The 20,275-nt window shown below is 39.5% G+C and overlaps 2 protein-coding genes across 3 annotated transcripts; both read right to left on the bottom strand.

Moving 5' to 3' along the window:
• Positions 1-4,025: 4,025 nt before the first annotated feature.
• On the bottom strand, positions 4,026-4,666 carry LOC130927929 (calcitonin gene-related peptide 1). Its single transcript, XM_057854068.1, has 3 exons — positions 4,587-4,666; positions 4,273-4,398; positions 4,026-4,203 (listed from the first exon to the last, which is right to left on the bottom strand). Exons 1-3 carry the CDS (start codon positions 4,664-4,666, stop codon positions 4,026-4,028), a joined length of 384 nt encoding a protein of 127 aa, XP_057710051.1.
• Positions 4,667-7,044: 2,378 nt separating this feature from the next.
• Positions 7,045-18,861, bottom strand: LOC130929047 (solute carrier organic anion transporter family member 1C1-like). 2 transcript variants are annotated; one of them, XM_057855950.1, is made up of 14 exons: positions 18,724-18,861; positions 18,176-18,305; positions 16,861-17,135; positions 16,604-16,722; positions 14,005-14,148; positions 13,815-13,913; positions 13,351-13,575; positions 13,116-13,280; positions 9,482-9,677; positions 9,253-9,418; positions 9,007-9,191; positions 8,864-8,928; positions 8,682-8,799; positions 7,045-7,922 (listed from the first exon to the last, which is right to left on the bottom strand). In XM_057855950.1, the coding sequence occupies exons 2-14, from the start codon at positions 18,272-18,274 to the stop codon at positions 7,661-7,663; spliced, it is 2,118 nt and encodes a 705-aa protein (XP_057711933.1). In that variant the 5' UTR covers positions 18,275-18,305; positions 18,724-18,861; the 3' UTR covers positions 7,045-7,660. The 2 variants fall into 2 exon arrangements, with proteins under 2 accessions (XP_057711933.1, XP_057711935.1); XM_057855952.1 differs by having other exon boundaries at positions 18,176-18,302; positions 18,724-18,801.
• Between the last annotated feature and the right edge of the window lie 1,414 nt (positions 18,862-20,275).

Genomic DNA, 20,275 nt, shown 5'->3' with positions numbered 1-20,275 from the left:
AGCCGCAGGAGTCAAAATGAAGGAAAAAAGTAGCGGCTTATAGTCCGAAAATGGCGTACTGCAAGCAACACGTCACTTCCGGTCATTAATATTCATGACAGTAGCTACTGTTGCTAAGTAGGGACAAGCCACCGTTTGTCCCTAATAGGAAATGAATGGAAATCGTGTACGAAGGAGATGTTTACAGAGCTAAATCTACCAATTCTCTCCGAAAATGATGTGCCTGGTGCCAAATTGACTGGCAAAGATGTGGAAGAACATAAAAATGTTCAGTTAAAGAGATGGCTTTCGTGTCGAAGGCTGAAAAAGACGAAAAAAACGAGCCGACCTAAGCATAGCTTTAGCTTTTTTATCGACGCGACTGACAATGACATTCTCCTGTTACAACAAGCTATCCTTTACCATCAGCCCTGTCTTTCTTATATATCCTCTGGTTGTCCTACGTCTCTTACCGTTCCTGGGGGTAATTTAGCTAGCTTTGTGTAGCGATCGCAAATGCTACTCGGTGACAGCCAACGAACACCTTTAATTTTTTTCCTATTGTTAACAAATCTTAATTCTATAACTTATTTACACTTCCCCCTTACTAAAGCTGTTTTTTTTACAACAGAAAATGTTACAGTGGCAGTCAGATACCATTTTAATTCTTCTTAGGTCATTCATTGTCAGACAGAAGCAGCGCCCGGCACGTCACGCCAAAAAATAAGTTAAAAATATCAAAATGGCTTACCTATTTGTCCTCTGAAAGACAATGCCAACCCAACGAAATGTTTGCTGCATAAATGTTTACTGCCGAGCTGGCGTTAAAAGTCCGCAAGTTGGTTCAGTCTTCACATTTTCTCCTCCGAGTTTTTAGTTTCGGGAAACGTATGAAGAAAACTTCCTTCATATGTCGTAATGTCTAGAGTCGTTTCTACAAGTTCCAAAAAAGCAATGTGTGATCAGCATGCTCGTTTTTTGAAAGATTACCGGAGAAAAGTAGCAGATTTTCCATTGCTTCTATGCGAGGGCGGGTCTAAAATGTCCCACTTCCGCTTTACGATGCGACGTCACGGGCTAAAAATAGCCTGCGTGCGGTACGCCATTACGGTACTCTCGGTCCGTTCCTCATTGCGTCCCAAAGACCGACCGTGCTGACTGTGTTTTAGTTCCGCTTTACCTGGTATAATTCAATCATCGGAATTTGGATGTTTGTTTATCGTTCTCGAATCTTCCATAGCCGAATCACGAAAAATCTAAGAATCGGAAATTTCGCACGCCTCTAGGGAACAGTGTAGTTTTAAAACAACACTTTCCATTATTAAAGATACTTCCGTTTGTTTTTTGTTTTTCGCATATAATCCTAACACCAAGGCATTGTTAGAATTGAAATAATAAGTGCACCTGTAATGTCAGAGATTAATGGGGCCACCTATTCATGAATACGTCCATCAGCCTACATTAGTGCAGTGATATAAACAACTCCACACGGGATGGAAGTGCAATGTAATTTCCGATCGGTTGTGACTGCATTGCTTTTTTCTTTTAATTCATGGCACTTGTTCATGTTTCCCGACACCTTTTATGTACATTTTAACCACATGGGTGTCAGACTGAGATGATCAGGTCATTGATAATCTAACACAGGTTAATGTCGTGCGTCATATTTGCCCCTCTTGATGTTCATTATGCTACCCTAAATCACCCCAGCAGGAAGACAACACAATGCTCTTATTTAATACATTAAAAAGCGCTTCCTAAAGGAATGCCGCATTCCATTTTTGTGTAATATTATAATGCAACCAGTAATTGAGTCACCTACATTATGAAGACCTATAAACACAACCATCCAATATATTCAACAGTTATATTTGCTGCATCTACAGATTCTTCGCATTGAAATTTTTTTTTTTTTTTTAATCCGATAAATCATTTCTCAATGAAATTTAAGGTTAAAGTAACTCGTCAGCAGGGCCGGCCCAGGCCATTTGGTGGCCCTAAGCAAAATAATGCAAAGGGGCCCATATTTTTGGCCCACCATTTCGTCACAGTGTACTGTGAAACTCATACATGCAATCCAACCCATACGTCCATATTTTTTATATTCATCAGATTTTGTTGCACTGCATACTTCAAACTTCTCACCCCAAATGATTGTCAGTACTTAAAGTAGATAGCGCCAAAGCTTTCTCTAAAAGAGGAAAGAAAGAAGTTAAGGAAGAACTTTTATTTTTTTAAGCTTGTAATCAAGTATCAAAACTCACAAAAGTCAAATAAAGCAAACTGTAGTAACAGAATATAAATTAAACAATTGCTAGATTGGGGGCTCCTTAGTGGTCAGGGGCCCTAAGCAGCTGCATCGTCTGCGTATAGGCTGGGCTGGCCCTGCTCGTCAGCATACCAATGAATTTTGCAGAAACCGGCATAGCTTGTTTCTGTGTATTTATTTAAACTAGTTGTGCCTCATAATCTTTATTTGACAATAATTATGAGAAGGTAAGATGATCAAAGACAAACAAATTAATTTGTGTTGTCAAAGTTAAAGCAGCCTTTAATTTTGACAGCACTCATACATTTATACAATCGTGTGCTTTATTAGGCAGAAAAACCTTTGTATAATTTTTAGGGCTGTCAAACGATTACAATTTTTAATCGAGTTAAGTACAGCTTAAAAATTAATTCATCGTAATTAATCGCAATTAATCGCAATTCAAACCATCTATGAAATATGCCATATTTTTCAGTAAATTATTGTTGGAATGGAAAGATATAGGTATAAGATAAGATAAAGTAAAGTAGGGCTGCAGCTATCAAATATTTTAGTAGTCGATTAATCGATGGACTAGTTAGTTCGAGTAATCGGATAAGGAACATGAAAAAGTTAAATACCTAAGCTGAGTTTCAAACGGTATAAGTTTATTTTAAAAAATGAGGATCTATGTAAAACAAAAGAACAATTGACTAACTTACATAGAAAAAGTCCGCTAGCTTAAATGCTACAAAATGCTAAGGTTTTTTTTAAATGCTCTAAACAAATGGTTCAGACACATATTCCCACAAAAAAAACGGCTAAATATACCTATAAAATAAATTACGAATGCATTAAAAAACATTAGCTCAAACAAAAACTTAAGTTGGTCTTAACAGGGAGCAGTTGGATTCAGCCATGTGAAAAGTGGCAGACCAGAGGGCAGTGTATCCACCCTAATCAATAAAACTATATGCAAACACTTTCGAAATAAACCATTCTAACGCTACTTTAATTAAACGAATACTCGAGGCAACAAAATTTAATTCGAATATTTTTTTCTAATCGAATACTTGAGTTAATCGATTAATCGTTGCAGCTCTAATATAAAGGTATATATTCAACATACGGTACATAAGGACTTATTTATTATAACAATAAATCAACAAAATGGCATTAACATTATTAACATTCTGTTAAAGCGATCCATGGATAGAAAGACTTGTAGTTCTTAAAAGATAAATGTTAGTACAAGTTATAGAAATTTTATATTAAAACCCCTCTTAATTTTTTCGTTTTAATAAAATTTGTAAAATTTTCAATCAAAAAATAAACTAGTAGCTCGCCATTGTTGATGTCAATAATAATTATGGTGCTGAAACCCATAAAATCAGTCTCACCCAAGTGCCAGCAGAGGGCAACAAAACGAGTAACAACAAGTAACAAGTGTTAATGACAATTTGCTGTCATTTTAATCTGTTTGAGCAGGGCATGTTTTGACGGGATTAATTTAAAAAAAAAAAATTAACGCCCGTTAACGCGATAATTTTGACAGCCCTAATAATTTTATTTTCAAATCAAGTCAACTTCATACTTTGTCACACTTTTTATTGTTTTTATTCATAGCATTAGTTGTTCGTACATTCATATCATGCCACTGTGGAAGAGCGCTGAAACAACACTTATAATAAAACACAATAAACAAAAAAGGCACTGTAGCTTAAAGTTTTGAGTTAATTGGAGCAATTCTTCATTAATATTGTACATTTATTATTTACAGCCATCACTACTTATAATACTAGAGAGGAAGGTAGTAACTAGGAGGCAGAAGTCGGTCCCTCTTTCCATAGGTGGCAGAACCAACGTTTGTTGGCGTGTACACGGTACCAATGGTGTTACTTGAACGCACCAGAAAGTCTGCTAGTCTTTGGGTGACGCACGTTGCCGTGTTGCATTTCCTTTTCTGGACGGAGTGGCTAAAACGACAAGAGAAGATGCAATCAAGTGCAAAAATACCAGAGTGACTTCACTCAGAGATAACCCACCTGTTCATATCCTGGAGCCCTCGTTGGGATCGTGCTGCCATGAGACTGAGGAATGGGTTGGAGAAGGGGAACATGGGCACGGACCATTCATCGCCCTCATCGCCGAATGAGTTTGAACTTGAGTGTCTGAATCACAAATGAGAAACCGGATCGCACTGAGCTGATGACCACCTCTTGGAACCACAGTCCCAAGGGGGAGAAGAAAGAGTGGCCACTTAAATCCCCCCATTTCACTCCACGTCTTCTCTGAGATGAGCACAATTTGGCGTGATGACCTCCAGTTAAACGCCTACATGAAAAGCGTGTTCACTTACCTGTTGCTCGGGGCGGCGGCGACACAATGCAGCAACGCAAACGGTAGTAGGACAAATGCAGAAATCCTTAGGTGATGCATGGTGATCTGAGAAAAGAAAAAAAAAAAAAGTTACTTTAAGTGCAATACTTACTGCATATAGGGATGGTTCACATTAAGTCCATTAAAAAAGTATTTACTGTATTAAGTAATATGAAGTATTTTCCATTTCCACTTTATTTTTTTTCAACTAGACTAAAAAGGAAAATAATACTGCTCCTATACATTTAAAAATATAAAAACTATTAAAAATATTGCCCATTGGAGAATATCTATTCATTATTGAATATGACAAAATTCTTTTAATTATGTTATAGTACTTAAAATGTATTCACATTTACATTATATAACAATACAACTATATATTTTAAAATATCTATTTAACAGTAAAAGCAAATTTTAAAAAATAGCCTATGTATGCAGTACATTACAGGCTAAGAAGTAAACATTATTGAATTAGTACTCACAGAAATAAAAACATCCCAAAATTCAATGTACTTACATTACTTAGCTGATGCTGGTCTATTGCTGCGCAGTCCCGAGGTTTGCCATGCCGTCTCCCAACGCGCCAACACTTATACTTGCTGCGCTCAAACCACTTGTGACATCAACTCTCCAAATATAGCTGAATGAATGATGTGGACCCTTGATCGGTGTGGATGGGAGGTGGTCTTGCTTGGCATATACTGTATTCATAACTATGCTTATAACCTTAACACGCCAACTTTCACAACACTCGCACACACCGGAATCTGTCATTGGCGTTCGTGTAAGAGATGTGAAAAACAACACTTGGGAAGGAGGCCGACACACCTCCGGATGCTTCCCGAAGTTTTAGGTGACCCCAACTCTGCCCCTCTCTGCTCCGCTCTGACTTTATGAATAATAAATGGAATGTGATGACGATCATTAATAATAAAGAGCGGCTCATTATTTTAATGGGACCAACAAGTGAGAATGTATGAATGAATAAATTGATTACATGAGCAATGAAACATTGATTTTACTGCATTATATAACGGTACATACTAGGGTTGTTCCGATAATGTTTTTTTGCTCCCGATCCGATCGTTTTAGTTTGAGTATCTGCTGATCCCGATATTTCCCGATCCAATTGCTTTTTTTTTTTTGCTTCCGATTCAATTCCAATCATTCCCGATAATTTTTCCCGATCATATACATTTTGGCAATGCATTATGAAAAAAATGAATAAAACTCGGACGAATATATACATTCAACATACAGTACATAAGTACTGTATTTGTTTATTATGACAATAAATCCTCAAGATGGCATTTAGATTATTAACATTCTTTGTGTGAGAGGGATCCACGGATAGAAAGACTTGTGACTTTGTATATTGTGACTAAATATTGCCATCTAGTGTATTTGTTGAGCTTTCATTAAATGATACTGCAGCCATTCAACCCAAATGCATGATGGGACGTGGAACCATGACTGTGCGTAGTGCTACCAATTGATATATCTTCTCTGCATTGGGAAAATAACATAAGGTGTTAAGAAAAAAATCAAATGTGACCTTGCTTGCCGTTATTGGGATAAATTTGATAACCCTACCTTAAGCCTAAACTAAAGACTCTGGAAGAGAGTAACATATTATGTCTGTAACGTTAAATACAATTAGAAAACACTTTAAGTAAAAATATATATACATTAAAAAAAGATATGGCCGATATTTTTTTGCCGATTCCGATACTTTGAAAATGACGTGATCGGAACCGATCACATCTCTAGTTGACACTGTTGTACCCCCGGACTACAGGACAGCTTGAACTGGTCTGGATGTTAGTCGAGGTTCTTTATCCACCATCCGCACATCTTTCTAGTCAATTTTTCTTTTCAATCCACATCTAGGGAGGTTAGCCACAATGAAATAGGTTTTATACTTATTGATGACACTGCGCACGGTAGACACAGGAACATTCAGGTCTTTGGAGATGGACTTGTAGCCTTGAGGTTGCCCATGATTCTGAAGTCCTCAGACAGTTCTTTGTGCTTCATTCTTTTCTCCATGCTCAATGTGGTACACACAAGGACACGCGACAGAGGTTGAGTCAACCTTAATCCATTTTAACTGGCTGCAAGTGTGATTTAGTTATTGCCACCACCCGTTATGTGCCAGAGGTAAGTAATAGGTGCTGTTCGAGACACATTCGAGAAGCATCACATGATTTTTCAGAAGGTGCCAATACATTTGTCCGGCCTATTTTTGGAGTTTGGGGTAAAATTATAATAACTTCATTCTTTTTTTTTTTTTAATTCTCTTTTGCTTTTTTTTTTTTTTTTTTTTTTTAATTGCAAGCAAAATCAATGAAGATTTCACTTCACTTCCAAAGCATTTGTAATTGCAATTTTCTGGGAGAAATCAAGCATTATCTGACAGAATTGCAGGGGTTCCAATAATTTTGACCAGCACTGTATACTCATCTTTGAGCCTTGCCTAGTTAATTTAACTGACTGTTATTTTTTGTCCATTTAGTCTTTCCTCCCCTTTGTGAGTCACACTTCCAAAAACAAAAGGCATGTTTCCAATGGACTTTTTTCTAGTTAATATTTACTCATGAACTACCCCACCTTAAAAGTGTGATTCAAATGACTGTAAAACAAACACGGGTCCAATTGAAGTGAAAATAACCTTGTCCACGTGGGTTGAATGTGCATACATATGCAAAAATATGCCATTTTCACTGCACTTTGAACACTATATGTTCATATACCTGTATAGCACCCATATCTGTTTTGCATTAATGTAAAAAAATTCTACGGGAGCATAATTAAGGTTGCGCAATTCTGTCAGTGCACTGAAAGCTGCTGTTTTTGAGAGCGATTGTGGCACTAGGGTCATTGGGTTCACAACAAGACAAGCTGAAACAGTGCTTGTGAAATGGATTCCCCTGTTTTGAACTTATTTCAATAGATTTAGAACCTTTTGGGACACAAATTTTCTTTAATACTATAGAAAAATAAGACATTTAACAGCATAAACCACCATTTAAACTGAGCAGACTGATATTTTCACAAAAGTCTATTGGCCGGATGCGTTTCGGCTTTTTTGCTAATTTTTTCTTCATCGCCTGCAGGAGCGAAGCCATTGTTAATAACCCCGTCGACGTCCTTTGCACTGAGTGTATTATTCGTCATTATTGATTGGGGGTTGAGCTCAACTTCACGTTCGTCTTCCTTCTTCTGGAAATGCTTTCGGAGGAGGATTATCACAGCTAATGTGAAGAAAAAGGAGACCCCGCAGAGACCAGAGACTAAACCAAGGAAGATTACCCTGTAAAAAAAAAAAGAAAAGAAAAAAAGTAGGGGTTAATACCTAGGGCGTATGTATTGTCCGAACATTGGTAGGGACGATATTACAGTAATGCACATAATGCAAACAATGATCCAAATGAGGGATGGCTAGCTTGACATCATTGTTCCTTGTGGATGCTGGCCTTACCGCAGTAGTTTTGCAGGTTAGCAAGTTTAATGTTATGCTACCTCTGATGCAGGTCGGACTTTCAGTCGCAAAATTAGTCGTGTTTCCTCCATTTCCACAACATTGACGTCTTTTTACATGACATACAGTGGCTGCTGCTGGCCAAAAAAAAAACTTCTAAATATCCCTCCTCTCCAAGTGGGTGGCATGTTGTCCACATGTATCTGTCGTGACTGTGTGAGTCTTTGTGGCGGGACGGGGGGCTTCAACTCATCAGCCAATCAAACGTTCGTTTAAGGACGGGGGGAAATGGACCGGCACATTCAGCAAGTAAAAACGGATAAATGTAAGTCTGAATACAATGAAAATAATTCACTTAATAATGGTAGGGTCTATTCTATCATTACAAGATATGGGAAGACTTATCTAAATTCCCTATATAACTGAACTCTTTGCATAATGCAAATAAAAGTTCCTTAAAAGTTGTTTGGGACAATTTTAGCATCCTGAAAAGTTGCTAGTATTTAGTCCCTACCGTCCCTATACAAACCCACGCCCTTGCCTAATACAACAATTGGCGTTGTTAGACATGAAACCCAAATGTTGTCATACCTGTACATATCGGCATCATAGATCCGACAAGCTCCTTTTCCGCCACAGTTTTTTACTGACCACTTCAAGCAGGTTAGATCAATAATTGCTCCGAAATAAATCGGCGCTGGGATCCCACCTATTGAAAAACCAGTTGGAAACTCAAGTAAGGAAAGACAAGGGTGGGACAAGGCAACTCTTACCAAGGACTCTAATGATCATGGTCTGCAATCCCAGGGCGAGGGATTTAAATTGTGGGGTGATGCATCTGGAATAAATGTAAATATTTGAAAATATATCATGTGAAATAAGAGTTTAGTTATTTTTGCAGTCATTGAGAAAACACCTTATGATAATCATGTACGCAGGCGTGATTCCTAGGGAGTTAATGAAGGCGCTCAGGACCGACACGGCCATATAGGAGGTGAAACTTCGGCTGCAGCTTTTGGCTTGGGGGCACTGCCCCAGTTTCACAGACGTGCTGCTGCCCGCCGGGTATGACACGGACACGCAAGTGCAGTTATGGAACACCTGTGAGAGAACGTATTCTGTATCGACACATGTTTGGAGTGTTTCTCCGCAATAGCCGTACTGTTTCTTTGCCGTATCCACTATAGCCGAGGCAGCCGGCCAAACACGGCGTGATGTACGTGATTCCGCTGTCCGAGCACACCGGGTCCCAATCGTCCGGCGAACACGAACAGTTGCTGTTGCACTTGGAGAAAAGATTCCGCCTACCGTGAAACACTCCCGGCGTCCTGTCAGTGATACAGCAACTAAATAGCAATATAGCAAGTTTGCAAACAGTACCCCATGCTAACCCGTTGTATGAGGTGGTGAGTCCAGCCACGGGGATGTTATCACACTTGGTGCTGAACTTGAGCAACAAGAGTAGGTACGATACGAGTGACACGGCGAGGGAGAACTGAGCTCCTGATATAATGCTCAGTTTGTATCGCTTCATCACGACACCACCCAAAAAGATCCCCAAGGCGACGGCCGGGATTGTCAACAACCCTGTGAGGAAAAACAGTAAAAAAGGGCGTTTGGATCTCAATTTCTCCTTGCACTCCTTCCTCTTCCTTATGTGAGCTACGATACACAACTACTAGATGTATTTTGCAAACTTAACAAATCCTTTGAATTTGTTTATCGATGTTAGAACTAGGGCTATCAAACGATTAAAATTTTTAATCGAGTTAATCTCAGCTTAAAAATTAATTAATTGTAATTAATCGCAATTCAAACCATCTATAAAATATCCCACATTTTTCTGTAAATGATTGTTGGAATGGAAAGATAACACACAAGACGGATATATACATTCAACACTGTACATAAGTACTGTATTTGTATATTATAACAATAAATCAACAAGATGGCATTAACATTACATTCTGTTAAAGCGATCCATGGATAGAAGGACTTTTAGTTCTTAAAAGATAAATGGTTAGGACAAGTTATAGAAATTTCATATTAAAATACCTCTTAATGTTTTCGTTTTAATAAAATTTGTAAAAATTTCAATCAAAAAATAAACTAGTAGCTCGCCATTGCTGATGTCAATAATTACACGATGCTCATTGTGCTTAAACCAGACATGTCGAAAGTCCGGCCCGGGGGCCAAATGCGGCCCGTGGTCAAATTTCATCCGGCCCCCAACCTCTGTCATAAAATCAATAACGTCTGGTCCGCACACAGACTTAATAAATTGGTCAGCAGTACTGCTACTAGCATATGAGGTAGCTTACACACTAAATGCTGCTCCTCATTTACCCACTAAAAAGCAACATTACTCTAAGCAACATTACCCCGTGTGACCTTTTACTCAAAATTTTCTAAAATGGCGACAATCAACATAAAAAAGTTGACTGTGACGGCCGACGCTTCAAGGATAGGTGGAAATTGGACTTTTTCTTCACTAAAATACGCAACAACTGTGTTTGCCTCATTTGCAAAGAGACAGTTGCTGTTTTTAAAGCGCTCAATGTATGGCGATTTTACCAAACAAGACACGCTGACATGTATGACAAGATTACAGGGAAGATACGTAGCGAGAAATTGAAGCAACTTGAAGCTAGTTTAACGTTACAGCAGCAGTGTTTCACAAGAGCCCGAGAGTCGAAAGCTTAGCCACAAAGGCTAGTTGCGAGATTCTTGAAATTATTAATTTAAAAAATAATAATAAAGCAAATGTGACACACATAATGGCTCGCTAAAATTTGCTGAAATATATTGTTCAACATAAAGCACGTCAGCCAAGGTCAGCCCCCCACATGTTTACAACACTAAATCTGGCCCCCCTTGCAAAACGTTTGGACACCCCTGGCTTAAACCCATGAATTCAGTTGCACCAAAGCGCCAGCAGAAGGAGACAAAAAACACAAGTAACAAATGGACATGTCACTGTGCTGTCATGTTAATCTGTTTGAGCGGGGCATGTGCGTTAATTGCATCAAATATTTTAACGTGATTCATTTAAAAAATTAATTACCGCCCGTTAACGCGATCATTTTGACAGCCTTAGTTAGAACAGATCGTTTGCCCTTTCCTGGAGAAAGAAAGACTAAGAGCTACCATGGTAGCATGTAAAGCGTGTAGAAAATGTCTCCTTTAGCCTTTATAGGGCAGCTGATTAATGTTATAAATCAGGGGTCTCAAACTTGTGGCTGGGGGCCACCTGACGAGGTTTTTTTTTCTTTTTTTCAATATAAGAAAGCAGAGTGACGTTATTTTGACCTCTGCCAGTAGGCGAAGGTTATGTATTCAGGATGATCATACAGAACACCTAAAGGGAAATCAACAGAAATGAAAATACATTTAAACCATGTGGTGCGCACCACATACTATCTGAAGCGCACCAGATTATTTCTCCGCAATCTGGTAAACATTAGTATTAGCGTAATTTTCGGACTATAAACTGCTAGTTTTTTCCTTCATTTTGAATCCTGCGGTTTATAGTCATTCATTCATTCATTCATTTTCCATGCCGCTTTTCCTCACGAGGGTCGCGGAGGTGCTGGAGCCTATCCCAGCCAACTACGGGCAGTAGGCAGGGGACACCCTGAACTGGTTGCCAGCCAATCGCAGGGCACAAGGAGACATACAACCGGTTTATAGTCATGTTCGGCTTATTTGTTGATTTATTTGGGTTTCATAGGGAACACTTCATTTGACAGGGGTGTCATAAGAACGTCATAATGGCACGATCATAGGCATTACTGAATGCTTATGACAGATGTCATTAAGTGTCATCCGGTAAATTATGTCACTAATTCCATTCATGTCCAGCTCGGCTCTCTTACATTCGTTCAAAAGCGAGATAATTTGCCAGATAACACCAAATGACATGTTATAAGCAGTCATTAATGCTCATGATAGTGTCATAAAATAATTATAGTTGTCTTAAGACAGTCTTATGGTGCCACTGTCTGGTAAAGTGTTACCAAATACCTTAACTAGCAACTAATGAAACAACTGGAACAGTAACTGAAGAAATAATTAGCACGTGAATTTTGATTATTTACATCTGTAGCGCTGCAATGCATGCTAGGAGGCATGTTGGACAACAACAGTGTTGACAGCAGGTGGCACCACAGGTTGACTGTCTCCCACAAGGGAGCAGTGATGGACAAATGAAGCTTCTTGAAGCAATGAAGCATTGCAGCCAATTGGTTCAAAGCTTCATGGTTTGGTCTTATGACAGTCGGATGATGCCACTGTCAAATAAAGTGTTACCGGTTAAAATCTTTTGGTGTAAATATCCCATAATACAGTGAGGACAGCTGCGGCTTATCTATGAACAAATGTCGTTTTCGTGTCAAATTTGGTGGGTGGCGGATTATTGTCTGGTGCGCCTTATAGTGCGAAAATTATGGTATATAGCATTTCAGATAGCGGATTTTTGCTATGCAAGTTAGGCAATTGCTGTTTTGTTGTCTTTAGATCCTCATTTATATTTTTAAATATCGTTTGAGGCTCAACTCAGGTGCTAGTTGAGATTGAAGTAAAGCTCAACTAAATCCTCTAACATCATTTTTAGCACGCCGAAATTGCTGGTGTCCGATGCATGTTTGCTATATACCTATGCTAATATATGTTATAATATAATGCTAATGTTGACCAGATTGTTACTGGTGCACACCAGATTCTATTTGGTTAGCACCAGATGGTTTATTTTATTTATTTTCTGTTGATGTCCCTTTAAAGGCTCCGTATTATTATCCAACATGGTAATGATATGACATGACAATTTTTTAATATGAAACAGAAGACGTGTTTATATTTGGGGGTGATGTGGAGAGAAAAGGAATTTTCCGATAACTTGATAACAGATTAGCCAATTAACTGAAATTTGCAAAGTTTGTGATATGATCAAAAGAGAAACAAAGGTCACAGAGGTCAATTTGCCTGCATTAGCGGATGTCTGCTCTCTCAGAGTGGTCTTCTATTTACCTATGAGGAAGTTGGCTCTGGATGCCGACTGTCCAAACTGCTGCTCTATATATTTGGCGTTAAAGGTGAACATGCCAACAAACGCGTTGAACTTCAGGGTATTGCCAATCAAGAGCAGGATGAAGATGGGATCGCACAAAAGGCGTTTCAGTGAGGGAAGGAACCCTAAAGGAGATAAAGGTGATAATCCTGCGATATTCAGGATGGTGGTGAGCGACATCGGACTTGGTCTTACCTTTGGCGAGTTCTTTAATTTTTTTTACTGGCTCGTTGTTGGAGGAATCCGTCGTTGGTTCGGCAATTTTTTCCACAAGTGAGGGTTTGGCATCTTCGACCTCGGGGGAATGGGGTAAGAAAAAGAAAGGAAGGCTGGAGATGAAGAGGAGGGCGGCGGACACTAGCATTCCCAACCACCAGGCTCCCACCCAGCGGGCGTCTTTGGGGGAGATGGTCACACTTTCTGGAGAAAATAAATGATGCTTTAAACTGGATAAACTATCAAACCTGAGACAAAAAAAATCAATAAAGTACAAAATGACTATCTTGAATCCAATTTCTCTCATCTCCCCCTGTTTGTGCTGTTAGCCCTCTAAGACAAAGTAACAACTACACTGATAAACAAACTACAAATCGTGATTAGCTTTCCATTCTCCCAATGGCGTGCGTGTGCTAAGCAGGAAGAAAAAAGTTCCAACTCACCCATATCAACAAATCCAATATCAACATATATATTAGCGCAATAGGACCCAAGGAGGTAGCCAAATATAGGGCCAAGGAGAGCGATGGTCTGGAGACAAGCTGCCAAACAAAAAAAAACCACACACAAAAAAAAAACACTTGATTTTCTGAACGCACAGATCAAATAAACCGTCCAGGAAATAACATTTACCAATATAGAAGGGAGAGTTTTCCGCTTTAGCGAAGTCATCAATGTACGAGATGCCCAGAGGTGTGACGGGTGTCTCCCCGATCCCCCTCAACGCGTTCCCCAAGAACACGTAGATCCACATATTGGAACCGGACTTCTCGCACGCTGTGCAAACACAATGAATGGTAATAAAGGAATGCCTATCACCAACGGTGTAGGCTTAAATAGGGACGGTAGGGACATAACACTAGCAACTTTTCAAGATGTTCAAATTCTTCCCAACAACTTTTAAGCTCCTTATTTGCATTATATAATGAGTTCAGGTATATACAGTGAGGCAAATAAGTATTTAGTCAACCACTAATTGTGCAATTCTCCCACTTGAAAATATTGGAGAGGCCTGTAATCGTCAACATGGGTAAACCTCAACCATGAGAGACAGATTGTGTAAAAAAAAAAAACAACAGAAAATCACATTGTTTGATATTTAAAGAATTTAATTGCAAATCACGATGGAAAATACGTTTTCTGTAACTCTTCACGAGCTTTTCACACACTGTTGCTGGTATTTTGGCCTATTCCTCCATGCAGATCTCTTCTAGAGCAGTGATATTTCGGGGCTGTCGTTGGACAACACGGACTTTCAACTCCCTCCACAGATTTTCTATGGGGTTGAGATCTGGAGACTGGCTAGGCCACTCCAGGACCTTGAAGTGCTTCTTATGAAGCCACTCCTTTGTTGCCTTGGCTGTGTGCTTGGGATCATTGTCATGTTGAAAGACCCAGCCACGTCTCATCTTCAATGCCCTTGCTGATGGAAGGAGATTTTCACTCAAAATCTCTCGATACATGGCCCCATTCGTTCTTTCTATTACACAGATCAGTCGTCCTGGTCCTTTGCTGAAAAACAGCCCCAAAGCATGATGTTTCCACCCCCATGCTTCACAGTGGGTATGGTGTTCTTTGGATGCAATTCAGTATTCTTTCTCCTCTAAACACGAGAACCTGTGTTTCTACAAAAAAACTTCTATTTTGGTATCTTTTGACCATAACACATTCTCCCAGTCCTCTTCTGGATCATCCAAATACTCTCTAGCGAACCGCAGACGGGCCTGGACGTGTACTTTCTTCAACAGGGGGACACGTCTGGCAGTGCAGGATTTGAGTCCCTGGTGGCGCGTTACTCATAGTAGCCTTTGTTACTGTGGTCCCAGCTCTCTGTAGGTCATTCATTAGGTCCCCCCGTGTGGTTGTGGGATTTTTGCTCAACGTTCTTGTTATCATTTTGACGCCATGGGGTGAGATCTTGCATGGAGCCCCAGATCGAGGGAGATTATCAGTGGTCTTGTATGTCTTCCATTTTCTAATAATTGCTCACACACTTGATTTCTTTACACCAAGTGTTTTACCTATTGCAGATTCAGTCTTCCCAGCATGGTGCAAGTCTACAATTTTGTCTTTGGTGTCCTTCAAGAGCTCTTTGGTCTTGGCCATAGTGGAGTTTGGAGTGTGACTGACTGAAGTTGTGGACAGGTGTCTTTTATACCGAAAATGAGTTAAAACAGGGGCCATTAATACAGGTAACGAGTGGAGCCTCATTAGACCTCGTTAGAAGAAGTTAGACCTCTTTGACTGCCAGAAATCTTGCATGCTTATTTTCCACTCTAATTTGGAAATAAATTATTAAAAAATCAAGCAATGTGATTTTCTGTTTTCTTTTTTCCACATTCTGTCCCTCATGGTTGAGGTTTACCCATGTTGACAATTATTGGCCTCTCTAATCTTTTCAAGTAGGACAACTTGCACAATTGGTGGTTCACTAAATACGTATTTGCCCCACTGTATATGTTATATTTCTCTTATAGAGTATTCGACGAGGAATACGATAGACCCATTAATTACACTTTTTTGGAAAAATCCCCATTTCTTTAAGTAGTCACATGAATAATGAGGTGGCCTGTGAAAATCAACGTAATACAACTCGCCAAGGACTTACCAGAGAGTACTTGGTGAGTCACTCTTTAAACAATCATGTGGTATTAATAGTTGATTGTACTTACTTAAACATGTATAGTCTACGTGACATGATTAGTGCTGATTAGGATTGAAATCAGAATTCAGAATTGTTAGATAATCTGCCAAATGATTCCATGGTATTGAAATACTCCCTACAGTTGTCGCTGCGACAGTGCAGTAAAGCTGTGTGTGCTAAATCTGTTGGCCTTTTGGGGGCCCCTGCTGGCTGGGGGCCGTAGGGGACGCGACGCCTCTGCTAATATTGAGACTAAACCTACGCCTTTGCCAATCACACTGTTCTGCTGCCTATCTCTAATATGAAAATGATCATGAGAGTCATGAAGCAGAATTGAATTCCAGACATGAAAGTAAGAGGAGGACATTTTCGGAATAGTTGAAGCAAAGCCAGCATTTTCAGTTTACCAATGTATCATTCTGTTTCTTCTTAGTGTTTAATGCTTCGACATTCCAGAGGAAATATTTGTTCGCTACCTTTCCCTGTTTCTAAGCAGCTTAATTCAAGCGAGGTTTCTGTGGGAACGGAGTTGTTTGTGCTCAGTGGAAAACAAAAGTTAATCCACAGGGAGTTGTCGTGGAGTCGTACCTTGTGTCGTGTTCTGAAGTGTTTGATTCCAGTGGCTGACATTGGTTTCAGGCCTGACACAGGCAATGGTGCTCGAGCTGTCATTTTGGGACGAGGCGATGACCGTGTCGTACTTATACCTAAAAGATAATGATTCAGGTTATGTCTTTTTTTGTGTTGGCAGTTGGTTTTAAACTGTTTTGATTTGCACAATATTTCATTTTACTATTTATTTTCACTTAATATAGTACTTAAATGTGGATCCGGAACTTTCTTACGGTCCCATGAAGAAATGCGTCAGTCCGGTGAGAAGAGCCCCCGCCGCCATAAGAACGGAGCCCCCCGCGATGAGCCTCGGTCGGTGCATCTTGGCACCAAAATGGCTGACCACGGCTAGAAACAACAGGTTGCCCATTTCAAAACCCCCGTCGATGAGGCCTATGCGCAAGCTGGAGAGGTCGAATCGCCTCTCGAGTTGTGTGATGGCGCTCTTGATGAAGGTTCCAGCGAGGGTTTTGCAGAAATAGGAGAAGGACAGCGCCACAATAAACATCTGGAGAAGATGAAAAAGGATTACCTCTTACAAATACTAGGCTTGTTCCGATCATGTTTTTTGCTCCCGAACCGATCCCGATCGTTTTAGTTTGAGTATCTGCCGATCACGATATTTCCCGATCCGATTGCTTTTTTTTGTTCCCGATTCAATTCCAATCATTCCCGATCATTTTTCCCGATCATATACATTTTGGCAATGCATTACGAAAAAATTGAATAAAACTCGGACGAATATATACATTCAACGTACAGTACATCAGTACTGTATTTGTTTATTATGACAATAAATCCTCAAGATGGCATTTACAGTATTAACATTCTTTCTGTGAGAGGGATCCACGGATAGAAAGACTTGTGACTTTGTATATTGTGACTAAATATTGCCATCTAGTGTATTTGTTGAGCTTTCAGTAAATGATACTGGAGCCATGCCCAAATGCATGATGGGAAGTGCAACCATGACTGTGCTTAGTGCTACCAATTGATATATCTTCTCTGTGTTGGGAAATAAAATAGGGTGTTAAAAAAAGATCAATTACAACTTTGCTTCCCCACATTGCTTCCCACGATATTTCTAATTGTAGGGAGAGGGATTGTAAGGCTTTAGCCTTTTAAAGAAGGCTCCAAAGGCTCCCAAAATTCGCTCTACTCATTTAAAGCTGCCTTTTAGCTCTCTATATAGGTAAAACGGCGCCATTACAGATTGAGCCCGACAATGCGTGAGTGGGTCGTGCAGCGCATTCATTAATTGCGTTAAATATTTTAACGTGATACATTTTTTAAAACATTAATTACCGCTGTTATCGGGATAAATTTGATAACCCTCCCTTAAGCCTAAACTAAAGACTCTGGATAAGTGTAACATATTATGTCTGTAGCGTTCAATACAATTAGAAAACGATTTAATTAAAACATATATATATATTTAAAAAAGGCATGTCTGATATTTTTTTGCCGATCCCGATACTTTTGAAAATGACGTGATCGGACATCTCTAACAAATACCGTACTTAGGAAATCACTGGAAGTGTATAATACCTTGAGAGCTGAGATGTTGCACCGTCGTTTTTTGCTGACATCTCCGTCAGAGACGCAGAGAGCCTGCTGGCTGGTGATTTTGCTTTTTTCGTCCATCATTAAATCAGGCTTTCACCACTCAATCCTGCTGCTAGCATGGAAATACACCATCGATCGACTGTCAAAATAGTGGATTCATTTACCAAGCAATTAAAATTAATTGTGGCAGCCCTAGTATCGAGTATAGTACAGATCACAAATAATTCAGGAAATATTGTTATTTTAAATTGAAGTTAATAAAAACAATGCTACATTGAACTATACAATGTAAATATCACCTGTCTGCTGCAAAAAACAGCGTTTTAGCTAAATGTCAACCGACAGAAGGACCTGAAAAACCACTGTGAGACATCTCAGGTAACATGACAGGTGTTTACTCTTAGTTCTTAATGCAAAGTGGTATGTCTTCTCTTATAACTGAGGACTGAGTTAAAATTCAAAGTTGTATTCACCTACTAAATTCAAATGCATGTGCATAAACAAGCCAGTGAACAAGCAGAATCCAGTACCTAGTGTATCCTCAGAGGCATCTTCTCTCGGGGTTGCCGGCCATGTCGGGGAGAGAAAAAAAAAAACTTGGTGAACCAGATTCGCTCTCCTGCTTGCTTGTGGTGCGGGACAAAAGGCCGTGCACATTTTTATTCCACTGGCATGCAAGTGCCTCCAGGAGGGCAGAGCAACAAGTAGGGAGAGGTGGAGCAGCCTGATTATTTGGAAATCACAAGGAGTATGTGCAATAACTCATCTATTTATATATTGCACTGAAATTTCAGTTTTAAATGAGTCATAGACTGATGGACAACTAACAGATGACAAGGCTTTAATTAAGAGATCAACCTCAATATGTGCTTTATGCAGTGGCGGACTTGGCAATTTTGGGGCCTAAGGCGAACATATCCAGGGGCCCTCTTTATGGGTCAGGGGTTAAAAAGGTGAGAAGGGTGTGGAGGAAATATGTTCTGGTACACTAAGGCTGTCCTAAACGACAGATTTTCTCCTGATTAGTCACAAATAAACAATGAAGTTAAATGCTGATAGCATTTACTAGTGCAAAAGAATGGAAAGTAAACAGATTCAGAACACTGACTTTGCCTTTCCAACATTATTCAAGACAATTCTTAAAAACAAATTCTAGCAATATTATTATAGTATACTACTATACATAATCGTAGTATAATAATTATGATAATTATTCATTGCCAATCATATTTGTCATGAAGAGTGTCATTTGAAAGCTATTCTTAGTGTAGAATCTGTATTATGTAGTATTTACTCAACATATTATCATATTAATTCTGAAGTATGTGGGATTAACTCCAGAAATCATTATTTATATGACAAACATGACGTGCTTTTGCTGTTAACCAGCTGTTGAGTGTTATTGGATGACTGATTAGAACTGTACTTCATTGTTTCGCCACAGGGTGTGCTGTCGTGCATTTTATATTCGGTGTGAAGAAGAAGAAGAAAGTTAAAAGAGGCATTACAGGCCTGTTCTCAACTTCTCCCTCACTGCACTTTGGCTCATGGTGAGCACGTTCGATCATGTGTTCGAAATAAACGATAGCCTACGTGCAAAGTAGCAAGTAAGCTGTAAAAATAGCGAGCTTAGTGGCGTGAAAATCGTGGGAGAGCTAAGTGAAGCTAACGAACAGCTAAGCGATGCTAAACGGCGCTAAATGAAGCTAAGCGACTGATACTCTGTCCGTCGTCGTCATGGAACAGTCCATTGTAGTGCCTGTGTGTGTGTGTGTGTGGGGGGGGGGGGTAATGGTTTTCTTTTTTGTTTTGTTATTTGTTTGTTTGGTACACTGACATAATTAAACATGACGAATAGTTGGCGGTGCTGCTGGCTCCGGTGGCCCAAGCCGTTGCTCGTTGGGGCAAGGGTAGCTGGTTGGGGGCCCCCTACTGGTTGGGGGCCTAAGGCGATCGTCTACTTCGCCTGAATAGTAGCTCCGCCTATGGCTTTATATTTAGTTCTTTGGATTGTTTCAAGAACACTCTTACAAATTTCCGATTTAAAAAAATAGAATAACAATAATAATAAAAAAATTTTTA

Source organism: Corythoichthys intestinalis, chromosome 13, assembly GCF_030265065.1.
Source record: "Corythoichthys intestinalis isolate RoL2023-P3 chromosome 13, ASM3026506v1, whole genome shotgun sequence".
In the NCBI taxonomy this organism is placed as follows: domain Eukaryota; kingdom Metazoa; phylum Chordata; class Actinopteri; order Syngnathiformes; family Syngnathidae; genus Corythoichthys; species Corythoichthys intestinalis.
This window is presented reverse-complemented; position numbering and strand designations above follow the sequence as displayed.

Excerpts from the sequence above, each read along its gene's own strand:
- LOC130929047 (XM_057855950.1), bottom strand. The coding sequence starts at position 18,274 with ATGATGGACGAAAAAAGCAAAATCACCAGCCAGCAGGCTCTCTGCGTC. Across the intron at positions 9,192-9,252 it reads GTGGATACGGCAAAGAAACA|GTGTTCCATAACTGCACTTG; the intron begins GTACGGCTATTG and ends GTTCTCTCACAG. Across the intron at positions 7,923-8,681 it reads TATGATGCCGATATGTACAG|GGTAATCTTCCTTGGTTTAG; the intron begins GTATGACAACAT and ends TTTTTTTTACAG.
- LOC130927929 (XM_057854068.1), bottom strand. The coding sequence starts at position 4,666 with ATGCATCACCTAAGGATTTCTGCATTTGTCCTACTACCGTTTGCGTTG. Across the intron at positions 4,399-4,586 it reads GCCGCCGCCCCGAGCAACAG|ACACTCAAGTTCAAACTCAT; the intron begins GTAAGTGAACAC and ends TTTGTGATTCAG. Across the intron at positions 4,204-4,272 it reads GGGCTCCAGGATATGAACAG|CCACTCCGTCCAGAAAAGGA; the intron begins GTGGGTTATCTC and ends TTGTCGTTTTAG.